Here is a 23,904-nt window from a genome sequence, read left to right as displayed (position 1 = left end):
ATACAAAACTTTGCACAGATACACCCACAAATACGCAGACACAGTCTAGCGATGGTGCTAGTTCAGCATCCCTCCTAGGAAACAGATGGGAAACAAGCTGATGGCTTTACTTACCTATCTTTGTAATTTTTCTGATTTGTAGCACAGTCATTTTACCTTTTGCATTTGTCCAAACATCTTCAAACTTGACTGCCCCAAAATGGGCAACTTTCTTACCAGTGGTAACTGGAGGATTTCCAGAAGGGGTTGTTATGCAGGCCTGATATTGGGCATCTATACAATCAAGCACTTAAATGCAAAGTTTTAACAGAGCGCTGTTTAGGGAAGCACCAAATTGAGGGAAGTAGGCTGCTGATGAAGGACGGGAGGAAGAAGACATCGTTTGGTCCAATGGTAGCAGGCCGAGAAATCTCAGAATACCCCCTTACAGCAAGCTGGGTAAAGCACTAGGAGCACCTCTGCAGACCTAGACCAAGAAGTCACTGTTGTGAAGATCAAGGCGGCAGTTTAGCCGTGCAGGGGAGAGATCTCCTGGAGTTAACAGCAACCAAGCTGAGTGCCACACAGAGAACTACCTGCAGTCAGCTGGACACTGGCAATTGTTTTAGAGTAAGAAGGCTCTTGTAGGGTAGAAATAATCTGTGGTAGCCTCAAGAGGTGTTAGCTGGAATTGTTGCAATCAGTTATGACAGTGATCCACACTGGGCAGTGTGACCAGTGTTAGATATTATTTATTTGAACATGAACAGATAAAACTTAGAAGATACAAGATTGTTGCAGGGTAAGGGTTAATTCAGTGTTTACATCAGTGAGTCAGAAATCATAAAGCGCATGTGTAATCTCCTCAAGTACTGAATTACCAGTCCAGCAGCAACATGATGTTAGGCAGGACTCTGGCGTGGTCTGGTGCCCCCAGGGATCTGCCCCCTGCTCACGTCCATAGCAGAATCCCCACTTCTGCACTGCGATCGTTTCTGAAATGGCTGGTTGGGGGGCAGACGGCAGCTGGTGACTGCATCACATTGGACTGGTCAGGGTCTGGCAATCTCTGCCTCTCTGTAATTATACATCCAAGTTCATGTTTTTGACTGCTTCTTGCTGGTTTCTAATGCCCGTATTTGCTGATTATGCTAAGGTCATCTTCCTTTACTATTAATGCTGACATGGATGTGCTCTCCTATGGTACTTAAAACTTCACCCTCCCCCCAAGAGCCATCCAGCACTGGGTGCAGGGGTGGTGGCCCCAGCCCAAATCCTTCACAAAGAAGACAGCTAGCTCACATCTGTCATGCTGTCTGCCAGACCAAAGCAGCTCAAGCATCGTTAAGGGTTTCCAGGAGTTAAACTTCCGGCAGGTGAATCTGACACTGGACAGACCAGTCAAGGTGACCACCTGCATCCTCATACAGGTGAAGGGACCTGACACAACAACTTCTCTACATTGGTGCTGCCAGCTGACACCAAAGTGTGAACAGCCAGTATCAGCTTGACTGCAACCAGCACACAAGGCTACATCCAGCATTTCCAAGAGCAGGCCTTCTCTTGCTGACCTGGTTCTGCTTGGGCAGGAAGGGCAGCTTCCAAGAACAGCAGCCACTGTAAGGATTTGTCTTCTGCATCTCTGGCAGTCCATGGTGGCCAGGAGGTGAGCAAGTTTCTTTGAGTAAACACTTGAGATTTCCTGGAAGAGAGAGTCCTTTGGGTTGGACCCCTGTCCCTCCAAAGGAACTGACCCCACAGTTATGAAAGAGTTACCTACAAAAAGCATCAGAAGAAAACGTCTAGGGTGGTTGGTTACTCAGTAATTTTTAGTTCTGTCATGAATGAGAGGGGTGGGACAAGGGAAGAGCGGCAGAATTTGCGCAGCAGGAAAACCAGCTGGTACAGAGATGTTGGAGCTACCAAGAAGGGAAAGACTTTCACTATCGGATCTTGTCAAAGTGCTGCTTGGAGGACAGGCACTAACACGGAGCTGAAGGAAGCCTGCTGCCTGTTTTCCTGAAGAGTCTGGTAAAGCCTGATTAGTCAGGGCCTCTGAATCCAAGACGAAGCCGTTGACCCTATCCATTCCTGCACCTTCGTGAAACTTTGGCTTGGTGCCCCCAGCAGATGCTGCACATCCTTACCCTGGTGGCAACAGCACATGGGAGGGCAGCTTGCAGTAAGACATGGGTTTGTTTGAGGGGAGGGGTGGGGAAGGAGCATTTATATCTCAGCCCTTGAAAGACAAGGAGGGAGACATGAAGCATTTCTCCTTTTTCCAAAGGGGTGCGTGTAGTGGGAAATAAACAGCCAAAAAGAGACTTTTTGACTTAACTCGGAAAAACATAGCTGAAGTTTGAAAAAGCTGCAACAGAAGTACCAGCTGAGGAGTCTACTGACAGAAATGGAGGGCTCGGTTCTGCTCTGTGCCGGAGCACACAAGCAAAAAGATAACACAAGGTGAGCGTGCCCTGTGAGCACCCCTAAAGCCAAGGACAGTCAGGTCTGCATTGCACAGCCAGCATACATCAATATTTTAAGCACAGCTGCTCAAAGGAGAAGTGGGCACTTGTCTGTATTTCACCTTTAGCATGTTGAACTGAGGCCTTAGGCTTGCAAACTTCATGACAAATTGATACTTTAACTCATAGCACAATCATACAAAGCATACAAAACCATCACCACAAGGGGAGATTTGGGTTGAACTGTTCCCACCTGCTCTACCCAAACTCAAAATTCCAGTTTTGTTGCTGAGGGGAAGCTATTGAAGGAAATAACTCTGGAGGAAGAGCGATAGGAATGAACAGCTGGGAGCAGGTTGGGGACAGGGACCATTTAAATTGCATCTGCCACAGATGGACTGGTTCAGCTCGCTGTGCCCCCCCTCCAAATGTTCACAGTTAAGTCAATGGGGGCTATTCATGTGAACAAGGACTTGCACAACTGTTTGTGCAACCTGCTAGTCAGGATGTTCACATCCTCTTGGGACTAGGCAGTTCCAGGGATATCAAGTACAACCTACTTGTCTTCTGCTGCTCACATTCCTTATGGTATTCAGCATTCTTTGTGGTGGGAACAAGAAATGCATCTTTGATCTGGACAGCACAGAGATGTCAGCTCTGAACAAGGAAAAGCTCACAGAGAAACTCTGAAGTATTAACAGACGTTTCTAAACAATATACCCTCCCTGTTTTAATTCGTAGACTTTTTTTTTTTTTTTTTTTTTTAGAAACAAAAACCAAAAATCCAACACTTAGAACTGATCAGTCTCCTATGTATCACCACCCATTCCCTATGGAAGGGACCTTAAAAGTCATCTAGTCCAATGCCCCTGCAAGAAGCAGGGACATCTCCAACCAGATCAGGTTGCTCAGAGCCTCATCCAACCTGGCCTTGAAGGTTTCCAGGGATGGGATATTCTGGGCAGCCTGTTCCAGTGTTCCACCACCCTCATCATAAGAAATTTCTTCTTTGTGTCTAATTTAAATCTACCCTCTTTTAGTTTAAAATTGTTACCCCTCATCCTATCACAACTGGCCCTGCTAAAGAGTTTCTCCCTGCCTTTCCTGTAGGCCCCCTTTAGGTACTGGAAGGCCGCTACAAGGTCTCCTGGGAGCCTCCTCTTCTCCAGGCTCTCTGTCAGCCTGTCCTCATAGGGGAGGTGCTCCAGCCCTCTGATCATCTTCGTGGCCTCCTCTGGACTCATTCCAACAGGTCCCCATCCTTCTGATGTTGGGGGCTCCAGAGCTGCACACAGTACTCCAGGTACAAGAGCAGAGTAGAGGGGGAGAATCACCTCCCTTGACCTGCTGGTCACCTCTAAGGCAAGGCAAGCACTACAGCAGCAAAGAAAACCCACAACTACATAGCAAATAATTGTTCTGGTCTGTAGAATATACAAGTCTGAACGCTACAGCGTAAGCTAGCGCAAACACAGGGAGAAAAGTCACTGCTGCAGCAGCAAGCCTCATATTTCAGTTTTTCATACCCTCTTCACTCCTACCCCCAAATTTCTGCTCCATGTAGTTTTCTCAGTTTATTGCATACCTCCAGGTGGGCAAACCTGTTTTTAAAAGGCTGAGCTTAATAAATTTATATTAATAAATATTGAAAGTAAAACTGTCAAGGATAGTAAGGACAGTTTAAAGAAGCTGCTGGTCAGCTAAACAAAGCTATAAGGTTTTACGCCGTTAGATAAAGATCCTAATTAAAGAACCATACAACTTACACACATATGTCTTATGTTACTCCTTAGATACCGATGCATCCCTCAGAGACCAGGTATCACACTGGCTACAGATGCTGAACATGCTGGCTGGGGTACCCATGTTGAAACCAAGTTCTGCTGTGTTCTCTCCAGCAATTTGTCCTAGTAAGTTAATAGGGAAGATCGTGTAGCAGTGTAACTCAAAAGGAAATGCCAGAAGCTCAAAATACCTTGAAAAATGTGTCATTTTATTTGTACGCTTCCAAAGTTGTACGTAGAAACTTATAGTACAGTCCTGTAAATTTACTCATTGCTAGAAGAACTGCCAGGGACACGGGAAGGTATTTATTGATTGATCATCAAATTAGAGGGGAATAAACAACAAAAAAAAACCCACCAGAAAAAAAAATTTAAAAGTTATGGAACTCTTTTTTTTTTTTTTTTTTTGTTTTTAATCCCCAAGTACAAATTTTATAAATACAAAACAAATTCACAAATTACTTTGAATGCTAAATAAATATCTACTTAATAAACTCAGACTGAATACCTCCAGCCAGCACTGGTACAGTACTTTAAAGATATGCAGTTGTACTCATTCATGTGTAGTGTTGAGAAGATAGGCTCCAACAAGTTTTAAACATACACACAGTTTCTTCAACTGTGCTACAGCAGATTTTATCTGAGTTGATAAAGCCCTCAATACCAGAGCTCCTACAAAATCTAGAGGATGAAACAGGGTCATTTGGTGCAGAAAAAAACAATGTACTTCTGGAAGATATTTGGACACATGAATGTATTAAAAATGTACAAAACTTCTGTAAACCAGTACTGTATCCAATACATCTATCAAAATTATTAGACACTGAATAAAACTGTAGCAAAGGTAATCTTTCCTACGTTCTCCTGAGTGCTTAATATTACATTGAGAATATAGTGCAGGCCACACTTCAAGGTGGTTAAACAGCTGTTATTGCTTTAAACAGGTATGACAACTGCGTGATTTAACATTTCATTTTAATGAACATTAATGAACATTTTAATGAACATTAATGACCAAAAAATCCTTTGGAAGGCAGAGGTTAGATTCGTGACTTCTTTGCCGCGGGAGCGGTGTGGTCCACATTACCAGATGTGATTGGAAGTCCAAGCTTTTGAGCCTGAATGTGGAAGAAAGCTTGAAGTCTAGTTCCAGCTTTTGCTTCACTTGTGTTACGAGGGTTGTATTCAAAGCAGTTCGAAAACATCAGCTCAATGTCTTCAATGAATTCCGCTAGTAAATAAAAAGTGAACAAATTAATTCAGCATGTCGCAAGTCATCAGACAGCAGCATGACACCACTGAATTAGTACAGTGATCCTACACAGAGCTGCAGCACAAAAATGTCTTTACGTATGTGTCAAGTTTCTATCATTAAATTAGTGGCGTGCCATGTAAACATTCTTACGTTTCTCTGATTATCAATAAAAGAAATACAAATCAAGCAGTAACACAGTATCTTTTCTAAGTACTGAATCAGTGTCACTCACTGACATGAAAGGCTCGAGAAATTACCAGCAGTTCCTCAGCTGCTCATTTCTTATCTATCTGTACATCATGTATTTTGCTAGTAAGAGAACTAGGTTCAACAAGTCTTATGTAAAATATTAGTAAATGCTCTTTAAAAAAAACCACAACAAAACAAAAATACACCACAAACCTCCAAACCAAACAATTTCAGCTTTCTAATCCTCTGACAGAGCTCTACTTTAGGACAATAATTTATTTTAAAGAGACAGAACAGGGTTCATTACCTCTTTCAATAAATAATACTTACATGCTAACTTATATTCACATTTATTCACTTTTTCACGGATTATATTTAAGGCAATAGGTTTTTTGATGATATCATAGTAGTCTGGTACCTTTAAAAAAAACAGAAGGATGATTCATAGACAAATAAATGGAAGCACAAAATTCTACTTACATAAAAAATTAAACAAATCATGCATTAGCAGAAAGCATTTTGGTTTTGTTTTTAAATAAAGAGAGGAATCCCAAGCAACCACTTCCATTTCCTGAACTGAATATTAGTTTGCAGGTATTACTTTTCAATTTTTTTTATCATTAAAGTAGCAGACCACAACAAACATTAGCCAGAAATTCAATGCATAAACCTAATCCTAAATACCCTGTGAACAACTGTAAGAAAATTGCATGAGCAGATAAGCATTATGATGTTCCAGCTATTCCCATCTGTCAAGCACAAAAACTATTTCCAAGATTTTAAAACTTTTCATTTTCCTGTAACATATTACAATATTAAAAGCTCCTCAATCATGAGTAATGACCATTTTTACTCAATTACTATTCAGCATCTTGCAAGATAAATGAAATCCCAAGATTCCACTTAGTTGTGTTGAAGAGAACGTAGTGGAGCTTTCTGTAGCAAGCAAGGCATAGTATGCAAATACCAGAGATAAACAGCCACTCAGAACAGTGTTTATAAGATAAAAGTGAGGGGAGCAAAAGGATTGTCTAACCCTTAAGGGCACTGATCATTTGGATCACAGATTTTGGATGCCAGGTAAACAGCAAGCTTAGGGTGACTCTGTCTCACTCACAAAGCAGAGCAGGGGTGGGGCAAAAGAAAAAGGTATTTGATCCAAATTGGACCTTTTCTTATTAGAAAAGATACCCACATGCACCATCACATATGTTTTAAAATCAAGCCTGTAACTTTACTATATCAAGTGCAACCTGCAAGCAAATCTAGAGAAAGAATTAGTAGAGAAATAGAGTTAGATTGACACATTTTTCATTCCTTTCCCTTTAGGAGTGCTGTTTACACAAGTACTTTAAAAAAAAAAGTTATTTTCTCTTTCTGGATTGCTGTGCACTGATCATTCAATGTATTCTTTACATTGTCTTAAAGGCAGCAAAAAGTTTAAACCAACATTTCCATAATGATGAAGACAATTTGGGACACTCAGGTATGGATTTTTCTTTCCAAACTATACAGAGATCCCTTAGTGACTGATTCAGGCAAATTGGAATGTGCTGAATGCTAGCAGTTTCTTTTCAGGATAAAAATTAAGTTGAATTCTCCATCCCTCCCTAAGAATCTTCCTCGCATTCACCGGATTCTTGCACTTTCCAGTGTAACTCGTGTACTCCTGAACTCATTTGTGGGTTGGTTTGGTGTTTTTTTTTCCTTCCCCTCAGATTAAAGCATTTCACATTTTTAAACACTTGATGACAAGTGTATTTAAATTTTTCCCAACAACTTGCCAATTTGAAAAGTTATTTCTGATACCAATTATTTGAGCTGAAATACAAGAGTGCTCCCAAATCTCACTGCTCAGCTCTATCTCCCTGTTTGGGCAACACTATAAAATCCCTGTGATCCCAATCACAAACAGGATTCTTAACTATTATCATTCCCTCAGCAGTTCTATCAGTTACCTGGATTTTGGAAACCAGTTTCATGAAAGGCCAGCTGTCATCATGTCGTACCAGTTCCACTACGAGTTGTTCAAAAGCTGAGAGTTCATGAACTCCCCCTTGACGTCCTGAACTTCTCCTGTTCAATGAGGTTTGAGGAGATGATTCTGAAAAAAACAAACAAACAAACAACATCTCACCAGATGAAAATAAAAACCTGACAAGTAAAATAAAATAAAAGGAAAAAAGTGAAACACCACTGTTCTTGGGTACTAAAACTGCAGCTTGAGGGCACAACTCATCTAGTTTGGCTTCAGGTGTTAACTATACTACAGCCTTGTTATTAACCACTAAATGTCTCTCCTGCTGTACAAAGTGCTATGTACCAGGACTTAACTGGGATCCTCTTCCATCGTATTAATTTTGAAAATGATTTTTTCACCTATTTCAATTTTTACACAATTTGTTAAACACTTAAAGAAAAGCCCTATTAGAGAAAAACAGAATAAGCAGCCTGCTCGTAACTTTTACTCACACAAAACCTCTATTCAGAGTGGTTTTATCTGCTTTCAAGAGTAGTCAGCAGGGTGGTTAGAGGATAAGCCCAGAAACTCCCAATAGTGAAGGACAGTAGTGGTGGAGCATACAAGGAGTGCAGCTTACACTGGAGTGTAACCTCTTTTACACTCTTCAATCTCACACTGGGTCCTTTTTGTTTTTAAAAGGTTATTGTAGCTTTCCAAGTATCTCCCTGCCATCAAACACTTAGTATCAGCTCAACAAGCAAGGACACTGTTAGCCCTATACCAGATAGAAGACATTTTTCTTCTGGTAGCAGTTTCTTGTTGTAGGTGTGTATTCCAAATTTCACTATATTTCCTGCATCTGTGTTCCTCACTGTTTAACTCTTTAATAAAAGAAAACCATAAAAGCTATAAGTAAACATTTGCATGGGCTAAGGCATAAATATCACTTTCACATTTTCTATCCATTTATTAGCAATTGCTCCATATTGTGTGCAAATATGAAATTTCAAATATGGATATGATAAATCTTCTTGGCAAATTAAGTATTTGTTCTTTAGATGTCTGATGCTTCTGTTGCTGCAAAAGAAAGGAACTGTCTTCTTGGAAGTGCTAAAAATGCCTTCAGTCACCACTTCTGGTCTCCTTGCTCTACCACACAAGTATTTTAGCAAGGAACAGAATGTGGTTTTTGTTCTGGACAAACACATTTCTCTAACCTGTGGATTGTCGTTTCCGGCCTCTTCTCTTGGGTTCAGTAACAGGAAGAGAAAGCTTTGAAGCAGAAACTGGATACTTCCTAAGCCGTTCGCTTGAGTTTGTGGTATCAACAATTCTAAATCCGAGAGAATTGGAAGGGCTGTTTTCCAGTGTATTATCAGCGCTCTTTCTTCCTCTTCGTCTTCTTCGAGGACTGAGTAATTCCACGAATACATCTGCTTGCAATGAACTTTGGCTCTGACGAGTGGTCCGGCTAGTAAGTCTTAAAGAAGGCTTTCTCACTGATAGAGGCTCTGATTTTACCTTTCTTAACCCCCTTCTGGAAACTTTAGGTGAAGATTCAGTTCGCTTAGGCGTGTTTGGCTGACTCCGAGAAGCAGATCTTGCCTGACGCTGGCTGTTCCGACTTGAGAACGGATTGTTGAGTTTGGCTGCTCTCATTTTTAATGGAAACTTGACCCGGGGTCTTCCTTGCTTTGATGGGCTACAAAAAGTGAACAATTACATTAATTTATCCCAAAATTCCATTCCTTTCTTTTCTAACTCATCATCTAAAAAAACCGAACCATGCAAGGTTGGGCTGGTAAGCAGTTGACTTTCAAGTCGATGCAGTCATCCAATCTTCCTTATCACAAATACTTCTCTGAAGTCTCTTAATTAAATGTTACGTCTGGCACGTACTTTAAAGAAATGCTCAGAATTCTGATCACCCTTGCAGCTTATGCAAGGCGAATGTATTAACTGGAGCACCAGCTACCAATTGATTTAAATCACTTATTTCTCATAGCAACTGTAACTGCTAGAATTTTTAAACAATATTATCGGCTACAAAAATAAACTGCAGTTCTAAAACACTAAGTATACAAGTTATGCTCTAGTCAGGGTTCATACCTAGTACTCAAGACTCTCTTTCCATTACAGAGGAGAAGGAAGATCCCAGAGACAAGTTTACCCCCTAAGAGGATGCAAGATCTCTCCAACTATTGAATCTCAACTGCCAGCTGGATATAATCTTGCCTCAGTCAATTCAAAAGGCTGTACTAAAAAGAAGAAAAATACTCAAAAATCAGGAAAGTTTCCTTCAACTCTCATACTCTTGACACGTGTATCAGATGAATCACTTTACTGAAATTATCACATCGGATTATTTAGTAGTTTGGGAGTTTTGGTTGGTTGGTTGGTTTGGGGGGCAGAGGGGTTGTTTGTTTGGTGTATTTTTAAAAACAGCTACTGCAGAAGTCCTCGAGTCTTCCCAATATCACATAGCCTCCGATGGATGGCCTTGTCTTCCCTAATGTTCCAATACTTACTGTGTGCATCTAGTCCCTCAAAATTCAGAACTGGACAAAAACAACTCCAGGTTTTCTCCAGAAAAATCTTTACTGTTTGCAACTCTCTCCACTCTATATTCAAACAGTAGCTGCACAGAACTGCAACTCTGATGGCCATCTCTTACCCAAACATTCAAGGCTGTAATTTTCACCCTGAAAAGTGAGTCTAAGTGGACCTAAGTTTTGTTAATATTAAACCCATCAGTAAGAGCCAAGTTCATAACAAGCTGCAATTTTTAAAATAAACATTTTTTTCAGACTGGATTTTCAATATATGTGCCTATGTGAACAATCACTCCACTTAAAAATCAAGATGGCATTTCAGTAGGAAACCACTTTAACACGTCTATTTACCTTATCTCTTCTTCCTCTTGAGATTCATCCTCCTCGTCTTGCTCTTCTTCATAATGCTCTTCCTCACTTTGTCCCATTTCATTATAATTTGCCTCTTCTTCCCCTTCTCCTAGTTGTTCAGCAGTGTCTTCATCACTTTCCACAGAAGGTCTCTGTCTGGAGGAGAGGCGTCTAGAGCGCTGTTTTGGTCGGCACTCTGGACAAAACCAGTCTCCTTCAGGAATGGCCTAGAAACAGAAGGTAGGAAAAAAAAAAAAAGCATTAGTAATATGCAATGGAGTTGTAAGAGCTAGTCAAGTTTTGTGCAAAAAGGAAGCACTTCTTTTTTCTCAAGTACCTTCAGCTTGGGCCTGATACAGTAAGTATGATAACCTCGATCACAGCCATCACATAAGACCATGCTTTCTGCATCGCCTTTCTTTCGACACACTTTACAGCGAGCGTTGAGGATGGACTTTGACCAGATGACACTTCGATCCAACGTAGACAGATGAAGGAAGACTTGGGACAAGCTGGTAGAAGAAAGAAGTGACTCTCTCCAGCGATCCAAAACGGTTTTATAGGATCGTCCACCATCACTGGCATCTTCCATTAAAGAAGAGAATTTAAAAAGGAAAAAAAAAAAAAAAAAAAAGAAAAAAAAAGAAAAAAAGACAAGAAAAAGCAGAATAAGCAGAATGATCAAACTTCTTTTTCAAACATCCAGGTTATTCTAGGTAAGGCTCTGACTTTCAAACAGATAGCAGTAGTAAACTGTGATAATATTATAACCTTTTGTCTTATCTTTTCAGTACTTTAATATTTCCTCCTTAGTTTCCAAGCTGCTGAAGCCGTGAGATTTTACTCTTCAATACCAATTCAACTTCAAACTCGTGCATACATAGGACATGAGTAAGTCTTACTCAGATGTCAACCTGGAACCCTAGCGATTTGATACAATTTATAAAGTATAAACAAAGATTACTTCGAGGGGGAAGGACAAAAACCAAAAACAATGAAACAAAAAAAGCTTCACACACTCCAAATTTACTTTCCCTTGTATGTACCTTTTGAAATCTCTAAATATTTACACTTACAGAAAGCACCTGGCATCAAACAGAGACTTCACTAGCAAAAAACAGCTTAAAGGGCTCTTTTCACCTGCGCTTGCCCCTGCCCCAGTATAGTCTAGCAGACAATCTCAGCCCTCTCCCCACACCTCAGTGCCTTTATTCCTGCCCTGTACTCTGTCTTCCCAAGAACCTGCATGTCTGTGTCATTAACCGAACTGGGTGACTGGTCTGGCTGAAATATAACTGTTCTCTTGATATTTTAAGCGCCATGTAGCACACATAACCTGTGGAATGCACCTTGGGGCAAACCAACTAAGACCTGGGATCCTAATTAAGTTAGAAATAAAAGGGAGGCAGAATTTTATTGTATTTTCAAATAGGTTGGGTTTGCAATCCAGGCCTCTGAAGCAGCCACACAGATACAAGATACACAGGCAGAAAAGTGAGGGGGGCAGAACTGAAGGGGAATGAGCAGCTGGGAATTACAGAAGCAAATGGGCTGTTCCAGGAGCTAGAGAAACCAGAAGGTATAAATTACACCCTGCACTGCTGCTGCTGAGCAGAAAGGGAATTCCTTTATGGATGTTGAAAACTATTTCTTGCATTTTAGAGAAGAAGGTTTAAGGAGAGGCAGAGACAATATAGCAGTACTTTTGATTATAGTAATGTCCACAGATTTCCCTTCTAAAAGCGATACTCCAGTTACTGCATGATCTCTAGCTGATTAATGATGCACTGCAGTATAAATTGCCACCTTGCCTGCTGCACTAGTCACAGTGGGCACTGGAATAGCCTCTGATCCACCTGCCTGCCCAATGATTTCTCCTCAGGAACTGGAAGAGAAAATATCTAATAACAAATAAAATGAAAGAAAAAAAAAAGAGACTAATTGCTCTCCTGGCAAGGCCTTCTGCCTGCTCATCAGCTGGCTGCCAGGATTTGCCTAATTTTGCATACATTTGCATTTGCATACATTTGCATTAGAGAAGTGATGGGAGAAGGCAGAGGATAAACAGGCAACGCAGCTTCATAAATAAAAATATAGCCACCCCTGAACTGCAAACACAAATTTGGATTTCCTAACATTTCCTATTACTTTGTCCTTCGGTTTCCTGTCCCAAGTTCAGTCTTACTAAGGATAGCAGACAGGAACCTTTTCACAGCACTGCAATATCTTTCTCAATGTATTTTTTAAAAATTCAGTAAGAGAATTAAAACAGCTTGTCAGGATACTGGACTAACGTGAGACTCAATTCAGTTCTCAGTTCTGCTGCAGATTTCTCCTAAAACTCTGGCAAGGACACGTTATCTTAAGTGTATATGTAGTTTGGCAAGCATTTCTTTTGCTGATAATGGCAGCTCAAACTTATTACTTTTTTTTTGGCAGTTATTTCTAGTCTGGACTGGTTTACCAATATAGTTCATCACACAACATAACAAATATTTGCACTACAAAATGGCAGTTGCAATTCAGAGTTAGAAATTACTGACCATGACCTGCTTCAGCACATCCTGCTGCCAAATGACACCTGCTGTTTCAGATCCCAATTTGCAAAATAAGAATAATACTTTTTTCTTCCATCCATCATCTTTCTCATTTATATTGTTAATTTGGAGGGAGAAATGGCCTCTTCCTTTTTGTCTGAGCAGCTCTACATCGCTCAGTGGGATACCCCTCTGTCGGCTAAGCCCTCCAAGCCTTGCGACAATGCAAATGAAGTTGTTTGACAGATCTATGCACTCATCTATCAATAGCTAATTGAATTCAGGGAAGGGTTTTCCATTTTAGTATTTCTAGAAAGGATATGTAGTTGTACAATGCAGGGAAGTTCCAAACCCTCCTCCCTGGCCCCCAAAAAACCCAAACAAAACACCAAAACAAAATGGGGGCATTAAAAGGAAGCGGGGATAGGGAAATGAAGATTATGTGAACATGCAGATTTCTGTCCTAAAATGATAAAAAGAAAATACAGTTCTTTATCTCTAGTTGCAGAAAGTGGAAAAAATATTTTTATGTATAAAAATATATATATTTGAGCTGTATTTGTTTTAGTACCCATGTTTATATCTTCAGCTTCAATACTGCAATTCCTTCAATACAAGGAACTGTCTACAAAATTATTAAAGTAACAAAAAAAAACCCCAAACTGATAAAATATTCAATACTTTCTAATTGTTAGCAATACAAGTAACATTTAAAATTTACCATCTCTCTGACTAGTCTTGTCTTCCACTCGCTTCCTCTTTTTATCCCCCCAGTGGTTCCTTTTATCATCTTCTGCATTACCTAACATTAAATTCATAAAGTTATTTCAAATACCTTTTTGAAATGTGGTAGACTTAATATTAATTTTTATAATCCATACTTGTGAACTCTAAAAATGTAACTAGAACAGTGGTTCTCAACATGTGCACACGGAAGAAGGCAGGCAGGGAAGGGTGAGATAATAACATGCATGGAGGAATCGTACATCCCAGGATTTACTCTGACTCCTACTACAAACAGGCAGCTTCAACTGAAAGTTCTTAAACCTACCCTCCCTTACCTTTCTGTCTATCTCCAGTACAAATGGCTATAGGAACAGCTTACTGACTACAGGTTTCTCTCTCAGCAAACAACTCATCTGATATAAGCTACCACGAACATCTCAAAAATACAGCCAGTTTATGGGCACAGTCCTCGAGGACCAAGAGAGCTAGCTCATCTGTCCATGTGCAACAACATACTTAAGGTATTTTTGTGCAGGAGTATTCTTGAGCATTAAACTGATGAAATTACTCTGACAGGAATTAAAAGCCATAGTAAACCTCATCTGCTCCAAATGCAAGGTACCTTCTTTGACTGCCTTTTCTGAAAAGTAAAGAAAAATTCTTCACCATAAAAAAAGCCCACTTCCACCTTTGCTGCCTCTGCTCATGAAACTCCACAGGGAAGTAATGGAAGCACGAGAACAAAGCATGCATATATACTAATCCTATCCCAGTTCACTGCTGGAAGACGTCTGATGCTGTTATGAGGAGGACAATTATAAATAGAAAAGGAAACAACTTTGGGAGCAGAGGAAACAAAAATAATCAAAATCTACAAAGAAAGGAATAGAATAATGACAAGATTAGAGAAAAAAAAAAAAAAAAAGCTGTATATTATTTTTTTTTTTGCCCCACAAGAAATGTGTGGCATAAGTTAAAAAGGAGGTAAATGGTTCCCAGTATCAGACACAAAGGTGCTTTCATGAATTAGAATCCAACCTTTCGTATGGAAATCTGAAGGATGCTTAATGACTGAAGTCCTGCACTAGTGCAGAAGGCAGGTTTTTTTTCATGGCTGCCTCACTGAACTCCAAGGCAACCAAATAATTTGACCATTTTATACCTCAATTTTCACATCTACGTAATAGGAATGAAACCTACTTCTCCACTGCAAAGTATTTTGAATTGTAAGGAAAAGTAATTTATACCAAAAAGAAGCAAAATCCACAATAAAAATTGCCTGTATTTCTTCCCCTTCAAACATATTTTTTTTAATCCAAGGAGTAGCACTTCAGAGTTTCCATCAAACAGCCATTTGAAAGGAAAAAAAAAAAAAGAAAAAGAAAAAAGAAAAATAAAAAGGAAAAAAAAAGAAAATAAAGGAAAATAAACAAAAAAGAGGCTTTTTTACATCTTACTCAACATTATTGCAAGAAAAACATGTATGGCAAGCTTCAACTCCTTTTTGTGATTCTCCCCCAAAACTACCTTGAGCTAGACTGAAGGAAGAAAAACCACATTTTCATAGCTAATGTGTAATGAAAGGATCTCTAAAACACAATTCATAATTAAGAAATGCATGCAGTTCAAGTCGTGCTACATTTAACCCCCAGACAACAGAAGATGAGCAGCCATCTAGCAGCTCTGCAAGGCAGAGGGTGCTGTTTCTGGGGCTTCTAGATCTCCTTTTGCCTCGCTATCTTCTGTGTCAGTCTTTTCTTGCTCTTCCACTTGAATATTTGGTATGCACGTCAACTCCAAACTTATCAGAATCACCAGCGAGGCTCTTGGCAGCCCGATAGAGCCTCAGAACAAAAACGGAGCAGAGAGGAGCAGCTGGTCCTTTTATTGCGGTGCAGGGTCCCTTTGTCTGCTCTGCACCCTGGAGGCCAGTGGGACAAACCTGCCAGTGACGGCAGCGGATTTCACTCTGCTGTCTTTAGTACTAGCAGCCGTAAATAGACTGAAAACTAAAAATTGTGAAGTATCGCTCCATCCCCTAACAGGAAAAGGGCACAGTGAAGGGGAGGAGAGAGGGAAAAGAAACTCCGCAATGAAGGCGACAACTGAAATAATGACAAAGCACGCTCAGTTTGGTTTAAGCAGAAATGCAGGGGTAGTCTTTTTACCAAAAGTGGTCCCCTCTACTCCTACTGAAACAGAACTCCAGCACTTGCTTGGCTTTCACTGTTTTTACTTCAGTGGTAATTAAATCATCCTTGTCTAGCGGACAGTTCCATTAACTAGCTGGAACAGCTATGAAGAACTCCTATTAGAAAAAACGTGACTGTATGGACACAACGATCTATGTAAGAACAAGGAGACAAAAACAAAAAACCCACAAACCAAAACCCAATGTTTACAACCTAAAAGCTAATTTCTATCATCAGAGTACTGTTGGCCACTTCCTAAAGGGATGAAGGAAAAAAAGGCATCACAGTTCTGAGCGCAAGTCCCTGAGCAAGCAGCAGTGTCCACTTTGGATTAAAAGGTTTATTAACACTATAGTAATGCTACCAACACCTCCTTGTCAAGCTAAGTAGAGAACTTCTTTCTGCCTGTTATACATATGCAAGCTGCAAACTAAGAAACTGACTTGCTGTGGTAGCATGTAAAAACATTGTTTCCAGGTGGGGAGCTTAAGCTGAATATAAGATTATGCAAATTTTACACTCTTGGTTTTTTTAAACATGTCTGAAACACTGAAGAGTTATATCCAGAAAGGGCTGCATCCAGAATTGCTGCTTGACCTCTGTGCTGCTTAAGTTTGCCAGATGCCTCTCAAACACAGGTTTCCTTGATGCTTTCCAGTTGCACTTTCTGGTCACATCCAGCAGTTCCCAAGTCAGAGCACCTTCCGTGTAATGAACCGCCTGGCAGTCAGAAAAACCATCAGTGCATAGGCATGTGTTTTAAGCTTTCTTTGCTCTCTAGTGACAAAACTAAAATCTTGCCTTCATTCAGGCTTGTCACCTGCTAAAATTGGCCCATTACAGAACCGAAAGCATGCGACGCTTGGCACCAAAGGTAAAGCAAGGAAAAGGAAACCTGACACTGTTGCTTAATGATTAGGGCCGTAAGCCAGAGCAGAGAAGACCTGGGATCCTTCCTGCTCCCCCAGCTATGTAGGTTATTCTATACATTACAGCAGTCTTACAGCAGTACCATTTTTCATAGCATAAGAGATGCACAGGCACAGTATGGTAAACGAGCATACGACATTTAAGACATGCAAATCACCTACGATTGTTTTCCCTATTACTTTCTTTGTCACAAAGTATAAAGCATCTAAAGGAAAACAGAATTCCCAAGTTAAAAACAACCACGAAACTCCACCATCATTCAAAAAGTCAGGCAGAAACATGAACCATCATTAGATTATGGCAGAGTTGGGAGTACTGAAAAAGAGACACAGGTGGATTGCTAAAAAACTCTCTCCCCAGTAGTTCAGGGACACTTTTCTTCTTTTAATCCTTTTTCTCTAACTCAGGATATGCCCAATCTACAACCAATAACCTACTAATAGCCATGTTTTCCCTGTTAAGGGCGCACTGTGGTAAACATACAGCTGTCAACAAGATGCTGTTGCCAAAATACTCTCAGAGCGAGTCTGGAAATGGAGGCATGTACTGCACAATATATTTACAGCCTGCACATCCAGAGTAAATACGACAAACGCTAGATGTACTGTCACTTAACTGTCCCATGCACATATTGTCAATCTAGTCATATAGCAGGAAGTAAGCCGTATCGTGCCTGCCTTGGAAAGGGCAGACATACTTGAGTCGACCAAACACTTAGCCAAGTAAAGCTTTTAAACAGCTGCGGTTTAAAACTACTCCTGTGCTCTCCCCTTTCATCTCAATCATTTGCTGCACTTCCCTCTTCTAGAGGTCATCACACTGATAACCAAAGCTTGCGGAAGGAAACCCATGCCTGTGTGTCAGAGTCTCTGGCACAGATCTAGCTCAAACTCATCTTCATCAGAGGCAACTGATTTCCAGACCCCAGATTCCATGCAGGAGCAGCAGAGATGCAGAAACAGTTGCAAGTCCACTGTGCCACAGGGCACGAATACCTGGTGCTAATACACCAAAACCTGCGTTTGCATCTTAAACTCCTGCAGCAAAATCTGCCGCAGCCTAAGGCTTTTGTGTGCAGTCACTATCATAGGAGAGTATCCGTGTAATAGTCTGTGTAGCAGTTTGTGCTCTGGAGGACCCCTGGTATGCGCTGCGCTGATAAACCACATTGCGCTCTTGCAGGTGAGAAGTAAAGCAGTCCAGCCCAGCACAGAGCACAGCTCATCCTCCTTGCAGCATCTGGAAGGGAAGCCTGGCAGAGACAGCTGCTTTGGGAAGGACGAGCCACCTTTACACACCTCCAAGACAAAACCCCAGTTTTGAAATGCAAAAGGATCCTAAGGAATATCCAGACCTGAGGGATCACTGGAAAACAAGTGACTTTATGCACTCTGGATCCCCTCTCTCACCCCTGGAGCATGTCAGGTGAAATTCAAGGAAGGAATACGTGTTGAAGTTAAGCTATAATCATGCTTTGGTTTAAATTTTTCTTGCAACCTTTTAGTTCCAAGTTTTACAGCATAAACACAAAATCTGAGGATCTGAAAGTTTGTAACGTAAATCTTTACTACGTTTTACTGCAAATATTCTGTTACTGCTGAACAAGGTGATCCAGATGAACCAGGACTATATTGCTTTCAAGGAAACAGTACAGAAGGGAGCATATGTTTTTACAAGCTAAAAAGCACACAGAAGAAACTCATGGTATAGTTGCATGATACATTGGCCTCAACAGTAATGCTGAATCATGAAGTATTGCCCCAGAAAGCTCAGTCATTTCTGCCTAAGGGTACAATTTGTCTCCCAGTGCATCAGGCCACATAAACAAGATCACTGAATGATCCAGGTTAAATAGGTGTGTATTTAAGAGTAGAACATGCTGTGACTTCATTAATACATGTAATTCAGAACACACAGAATAATAAGAAAAAATATTAATATTTCATCATGATCTACGGCCTTGTAAACTGACAATCTCATGTTTTTTAATTTTACAACGGTACACAGTAATAGGTTGGCTATTTGTTCTTTTCCCCAACACATCCAATCTTGCAAAAGAAGCAAGTGGATTTGGGGTGGGGTTTTTTGTGTTTTTTTTTTACATTTTTTTGTTTGTTTGTTACAAAATCTTACACAAAATTAGAGACACACAGTTTCAGTTCTGAAAGCTTACCAAGAGGTGCTTTGAGAAACCTGCGCTCAATTCCTTGTTCTATCTGAAGCAGTGCAGATGCCAAGTAGTGGACCACATTATTAACTGGCTGAGGAGTACTTGTACTTGTTGATGCAGCACTTGGAGCTTCAGTTTTTAACTCAACGAGTCTAGAATAGAAATGTATTTATTTTTTTTTTTTAACGTACTTTGACTTTAACACCATAGATATTTGTACAGGTCTGTATCCATAGTAGATTTTTATTTTCACTTCATTTACATGCATGGACTGTGGACATGAACAGATACAGCACAGGTGTGACTAGTTATCCCAGTTCTCAAGTATGCTTAATTAGTCTAGTTAATCTAAATAAATCATCTTTAGGTAACAGAGTAATCTGGATTACAAGAAATGTGGATGACAAATTTCAATACAGTTATTAAGATTTCCAGAAGATTTGATGTAACATCCACCAACTAGTTTATGAGATATTTCTGTGAAGCGTAGAGTCCCAATAATTCTTCAGTGAAAGCATTTCCAGTGGTGGGGTGTAGTCTTTTTGAATACTTCCATCTGCAGAAGCTCAACTACATATATCCTCATAATTAATAAGATTTTTGAAAGGAAAAATATATGAAATAAATCCAGAAAGTAATTTTAGAATGTTAAAAATCAGGAATTGTTAACTGATATGTTCTCATCCTTGGAGAATTTTTCTCAAATACTAACTCTCCATGTATGGAAAAAAAAGGGGGGAAAGAAGGGGGTAGGTTTCCAATTAAACAGCCTTCTTTGACCAAAGATTAAGTAATCATTTCAAAGTGTAGTTAATCTTCCTGAACCACAAACATAAGTAGAGTGTAGGAGAGCAACCCACACTAATGAAAATAAAATTCAATTTCTACTTGGGGTTTATAAAAAAAAAAAAAAAAAAAAACAACCAAACTAATTAATACTGGCTGGATTCTACTTTATTCTGGTGAATGAGCAATGCTTTTGGTTATCCCTGTTCTTTTTTTCCCATTTAAAAGCTGTTCATTATATTTTGCAGTCACACACATTTCAAGAGCCTGAAAGCAAACAGAAAAAAAGCTGCACAGTTATTTACATTTCACTAGTCAAACTCCAAGGTCTTAATGAGATGTCACTCGCGCTCTGAGGTGCATAAAAAGCCCAGAATCAAAAGCAATCTGTCACATGATTTCAGAAACCTATAGTCTCTGTTTTAATATGCAAGTCTTTATTAGAGTAGACTTTATTCAGAAACTTTGACAGAGTCAGTATAAAATGGGAAAAAAAAAAAATGTGAAGCAACAAGGTTCTGCAGTTGAATTGAGAGTTGACAACGGAAGCAAGTTCCCAAGGTAAATGAAGACAGAGAAATTTTAGCTTCTTAAAGCACTGGAATATTTTTATGTTGCAGTTTTCAGGAAGCAAATGTCTATAAATTCTGTTATTAATATATAGAAGGATGACCCTATCCATTTTGCATGCAACTAGAGAACTCAGATTCGAAGGGAAGTCTTACATGAAAATATTAATTCAACAAAATGAAATTAAAAGGGAAAAACCTTGAAGAATTTAGGAATTTAAATTCATATATCCAACACAGCATTCAGGAGTCCACCCAGAAATGTAGCTTTCATAAAATAAACATCTAATTGCAGAAAACCTCACAGAATACATAAGCAAATAGTATGTTAGTACAATGATCACCTCTGATGAATCTTTTTTTCCTGCAATATTTCAGCATTCACATCTGGTCAAGACATAAAATTTTATGTGTATTAAGTAAATTAAGGTAGATGTTCATTTATGAAAAAGTAGGTAACTTCTCAGAATCACAGCTTCTATAGTTTGATTTACAACAAACACAAATACAGTTTAGAGTCCTACATCTGCCTCAAAAGTTTGTTTAAAAAAAAAACCCAAAACCAAACAAAACACTTTTAGAGTTGCAGCACTATATGATTTGAGGTTCTCTCTTACTGTGTTGCAGCGTTATCTACAGAAGATCACTCAAAGTTATACTCTTATATCTCGGTTTTGCTGCGGTGCTAAAGGTTGATCCAGACCACGGCCTGTTGCACTGATGGTTCTTACATCACCGGTACACCGGCCAGTTCAACTAGCAATTTGTTATTATTATCATTTTCCCTTTCAAAGACTTCTACTCTTTCTACAAAGTGTGGTGGTTTTTTTTCTTCCGGAAAAAAAAAAAAAAAAAAACAAACAGAAGTTGCCAGATTAATTTTTCTCTGTATTTGAAATTATTTTAAAATGAATTCACATTGCCCATATCTGATAATTAATGTTCACCTTGGTCAGTGTAATATCCAAACAGTAGAACTTGTAAGACTTGCAGGTGTCTTAGTCTTACATGGTAATAGAGCAGTGTCATTTAGAAAATATAAAGCAATCTCACAAAAAAAAAAAAAAACCTCAAATCTTAAAAAATACTATTCCAAAGAATTTGAAGATAAAAACAATTTGAAGGTTAAAAAACCCAGAGCACTGCTATAAAACTCACAGAGAAGATACATTATTTAAACCACAGCTCTTACCTGTCTTTCACAATAAACTTATCTTGATCATCAATTTCCATTTCTTCAGATTCTTCATTCACAGTTTTAATTATACCATTTTCTTTGTTTTCATCATTCAGAAACTCATAGCGCCCGTGTTCTAAAGCTGCTCTCCAGGACTGTCTGTCTGTAACCTGAAGCAAACACACAAACTTGAAGTTTCTAAAGAATGAAAGGCCACAAACTTTTACTGCCAATTACTGTCTACGCATAATTTAATTATGCTTTCAGTAAAACCCATAGCATGTCAGAGTTCTCATTTACGCTACAGACTTGACGGCACCACCGTGCTACTAGACACACTACAATTCATGGATACCTTAATAGCCCCGAGTGTTCCTTGGTAGATCCTGTCTTCAATGTCCAAAAGGAAGTCTCTAAGTCTCAGTTCAAGCTGCTTCTCTGCAGATACATAAGATCCATCATGGGCATTCTGCATCCTTCCCCGCCCTGAAGGAGGTCTGATGTCACTCTGAGGTTTGTCTGCAAGAATACCAAGTAACTCCATGTTAGTGGACTTTGTTCCTTAAAGTAGCCGCTGGTGAAGGGAACAAAAGCGGTACAGGACAGAACAAACTAAACACACAGGTTCAAAATTCCCTTCCTGTAGCGACAGTTGCCAACACCAACATATCTCCATGCTAACTAAGGCATCTGATCCAAGTAAGCAGAGTCTACTTTTAAAGGAAGACCTACAGATTAGCATCCACTCATCCCAGCACACAGTATGAGAAATTCTTGTCAATTTAAAAGTTATTCTGTTGCCTTAAAATGCTTTCTGAAGTAGTAGATAATCAACAACTCTCTGCTATAACTCCAACACGGTGGGGGGGAAAGAACTCAAGAAAAAAAAATACAGTCACATTTCTAATGTTTTTCATATTTGATGGCCCTTACTTTACAGGACAACTCCTCCGTTTTCTTTCCTACATGGATCTTTATCATGGCAACATTTAAAACAAGCATAAGCAACTGACAATCACAAAAACTAACAGACAAGATATAATTCCTTTTAAAAATCTAACTTTAAAAAAAACCAAACTGATAAAGATAGGATGACACAGGCACACACTAGACTGACTGTTTCTTCTAATTAAAGGCTGGAAAAAAAGGAACAAGACAGCAAGATAATTAATGAAAAAGAAGGGAAGAGCTGATGATGGGCTGTTAAGCATAAACCTCTTCACAGGAGAATTGAAAATTCATGCAAAAGCTCAAAAGCCACAGGAAAGAGCTGAAAGTATGCCCAGATCCTGAACTAGTGCTGGCAAATCTGCATAGGCAGCAAATGTTTCTGTTCACAGGATTTACCTTAAATCCTATGAGCGCAGTGATGAGGAGGTATATGCAAGAAGTTAGAGGTATTTAATAAAAAGTTACCATAAAGCTGTTGTCAAGGAAGTACTGGATGAATTTCTAAAACACTCTCAGTCGCAGAAACAATTCCTTGTAACCAAAAGTAATATGCAAATATTCTCAAAATGTACACTAACATACACTGATGTGGGAAACACCCTTTTTGGTTGGAAAAAAAAAAAAACAAACCAACATTTTTTCTTGAGCAGAACTTAAAACAGCAGCAATTGGCTTGGAAATAATTGATAAGGAAAAATTAATGGATACTAGAGTAAAATCAAGTAATAGCATGTATAAATTTTATTTCTATACTCTCAAGTAGGAATTAGAAAACAGAGAAGGGCAGTCTACAGTGCAAGAGAATCACAGAGTAGTTCTCACTTGTCTGCAAGTCATCTGAGTGAAGGCAATAATGTAGCACTGGAGTCCACTGCAGTAAAACTTCTTCCAAAGTGAGCAACATGTGGCCGCTTATCAGTGCTTATCACGCAGAGCAGGCAGCATTGGTACTGGACCACTGCCTTCTTTATTTCTATTGAAGTGAAGTTCAAAGTTGCTCACGGGTGGGTTTTTTGTGTGAGATGGGGTTTTTTCGGTAGTTTTTTTGTTGTTGTTGGTTGGTTTTTGTGGGGGTTTTTTGTTTGTTTGTTTTTGGTTTTTTGTTTGTTTGTTTGTTTTTTTTAAATCAATGTTATTCTACAATTCTAACACAGAAAGAAAAGACAATTCTATGACTGTGGAAACTTGCTTCAGGGCAGAAGGCAACACACAAAATACAAATAAAGGTGCAGCAACTCTCAAAAATAAGGAATCAGACACACAAACAGATCAGAAAATGAGAGAGACTTTCTCACCAAACCCCACAAACATATCCATAAGGCCTCCAA

General features: G+C 39.4%; 1 protein-coding gene across 5 annotated transcripts in view; it reads right to left on the bottom strand.

Moving 5' to 3' along the window:
- Window positions 1-4,416: 4,416 nt before the first annotated feature.
- The window catches only part of BAZ1A (bromodomain adjacent to zinc finger domain 1A), a 66,090-nt gene continuing 46,602 nt past the window's right edge, over window positions 4,417-23,904 (bottom strand). For 3 of the 5 annotated variants that reach the window (XM_086748417.1, XM_086748420.1, XM_086748418.1), the window contains 10 exons: window positions 21,981-22,144; window positions 21,641-21,795; window positions 19,097-19,245; window positions 13,797-13,877; window positions 10,876-11,123; window positions 10,539-10,765; window positions 8,853-9,337; window positions 7,631-7,776; window positions 6,003-6,090; window positions 4,417-5,459 (listed from right to left, as the gene is read on the bottom strand). In XM_086748417.1, the coding sequence (XP_086604543.1) occupies window positions 5,269-5,459; window positions 6,003-6,090; window positions 7,631-7,776; window positions 8,853-9,337; window positions 10,539-10,765; window positions 10,876-11,123; window positions 13,797-13,877; window positions 19,097-19,245; window positions 21,641-21,795; window positions 21,981-22,144 (1,934 nt within the window). In that variant the 3' untranslated portion in view covers window positions 4,417-5,268. The remainder of the gene's footprint in view (window positions 5,460-6,002; window positions 6,091-7,630; window positions 7,777-8,852; window positions 9,338-10,538; window positions 10,766-10,875; window positions 11,124-13,796; window positions 13,878-19,096; window positions 19,246-21,640; window positions 21,796-21,980; window positions 22,145-23,904) is intronic. The other 2 variants (XM_086748419.1, XM_086748421.1) reach the window with 1 other exon arrangement.

This window comes from Chlamydotis macqueenii, chromosome 5 (assembly GCF_036417535.1).
Source record: "Chlamydotis macqueenii isolate bChlMac1 chromosome 5, bChlMac1.mat, whole genome shotgun sequence".
Classification (NCBI taxonomy): domain Eukaryota; kingdom Metazoa; phylum Chordata; class Aves; order Otidiformes; family Otididae; genus Chlamydotis; species Chlamydotis macqueenii.
The sequence above is the reverse complement of the archived record's forward strand: the minus strand, read 5'-3'. Positions and strand labels throughout refer to the sequence as shown.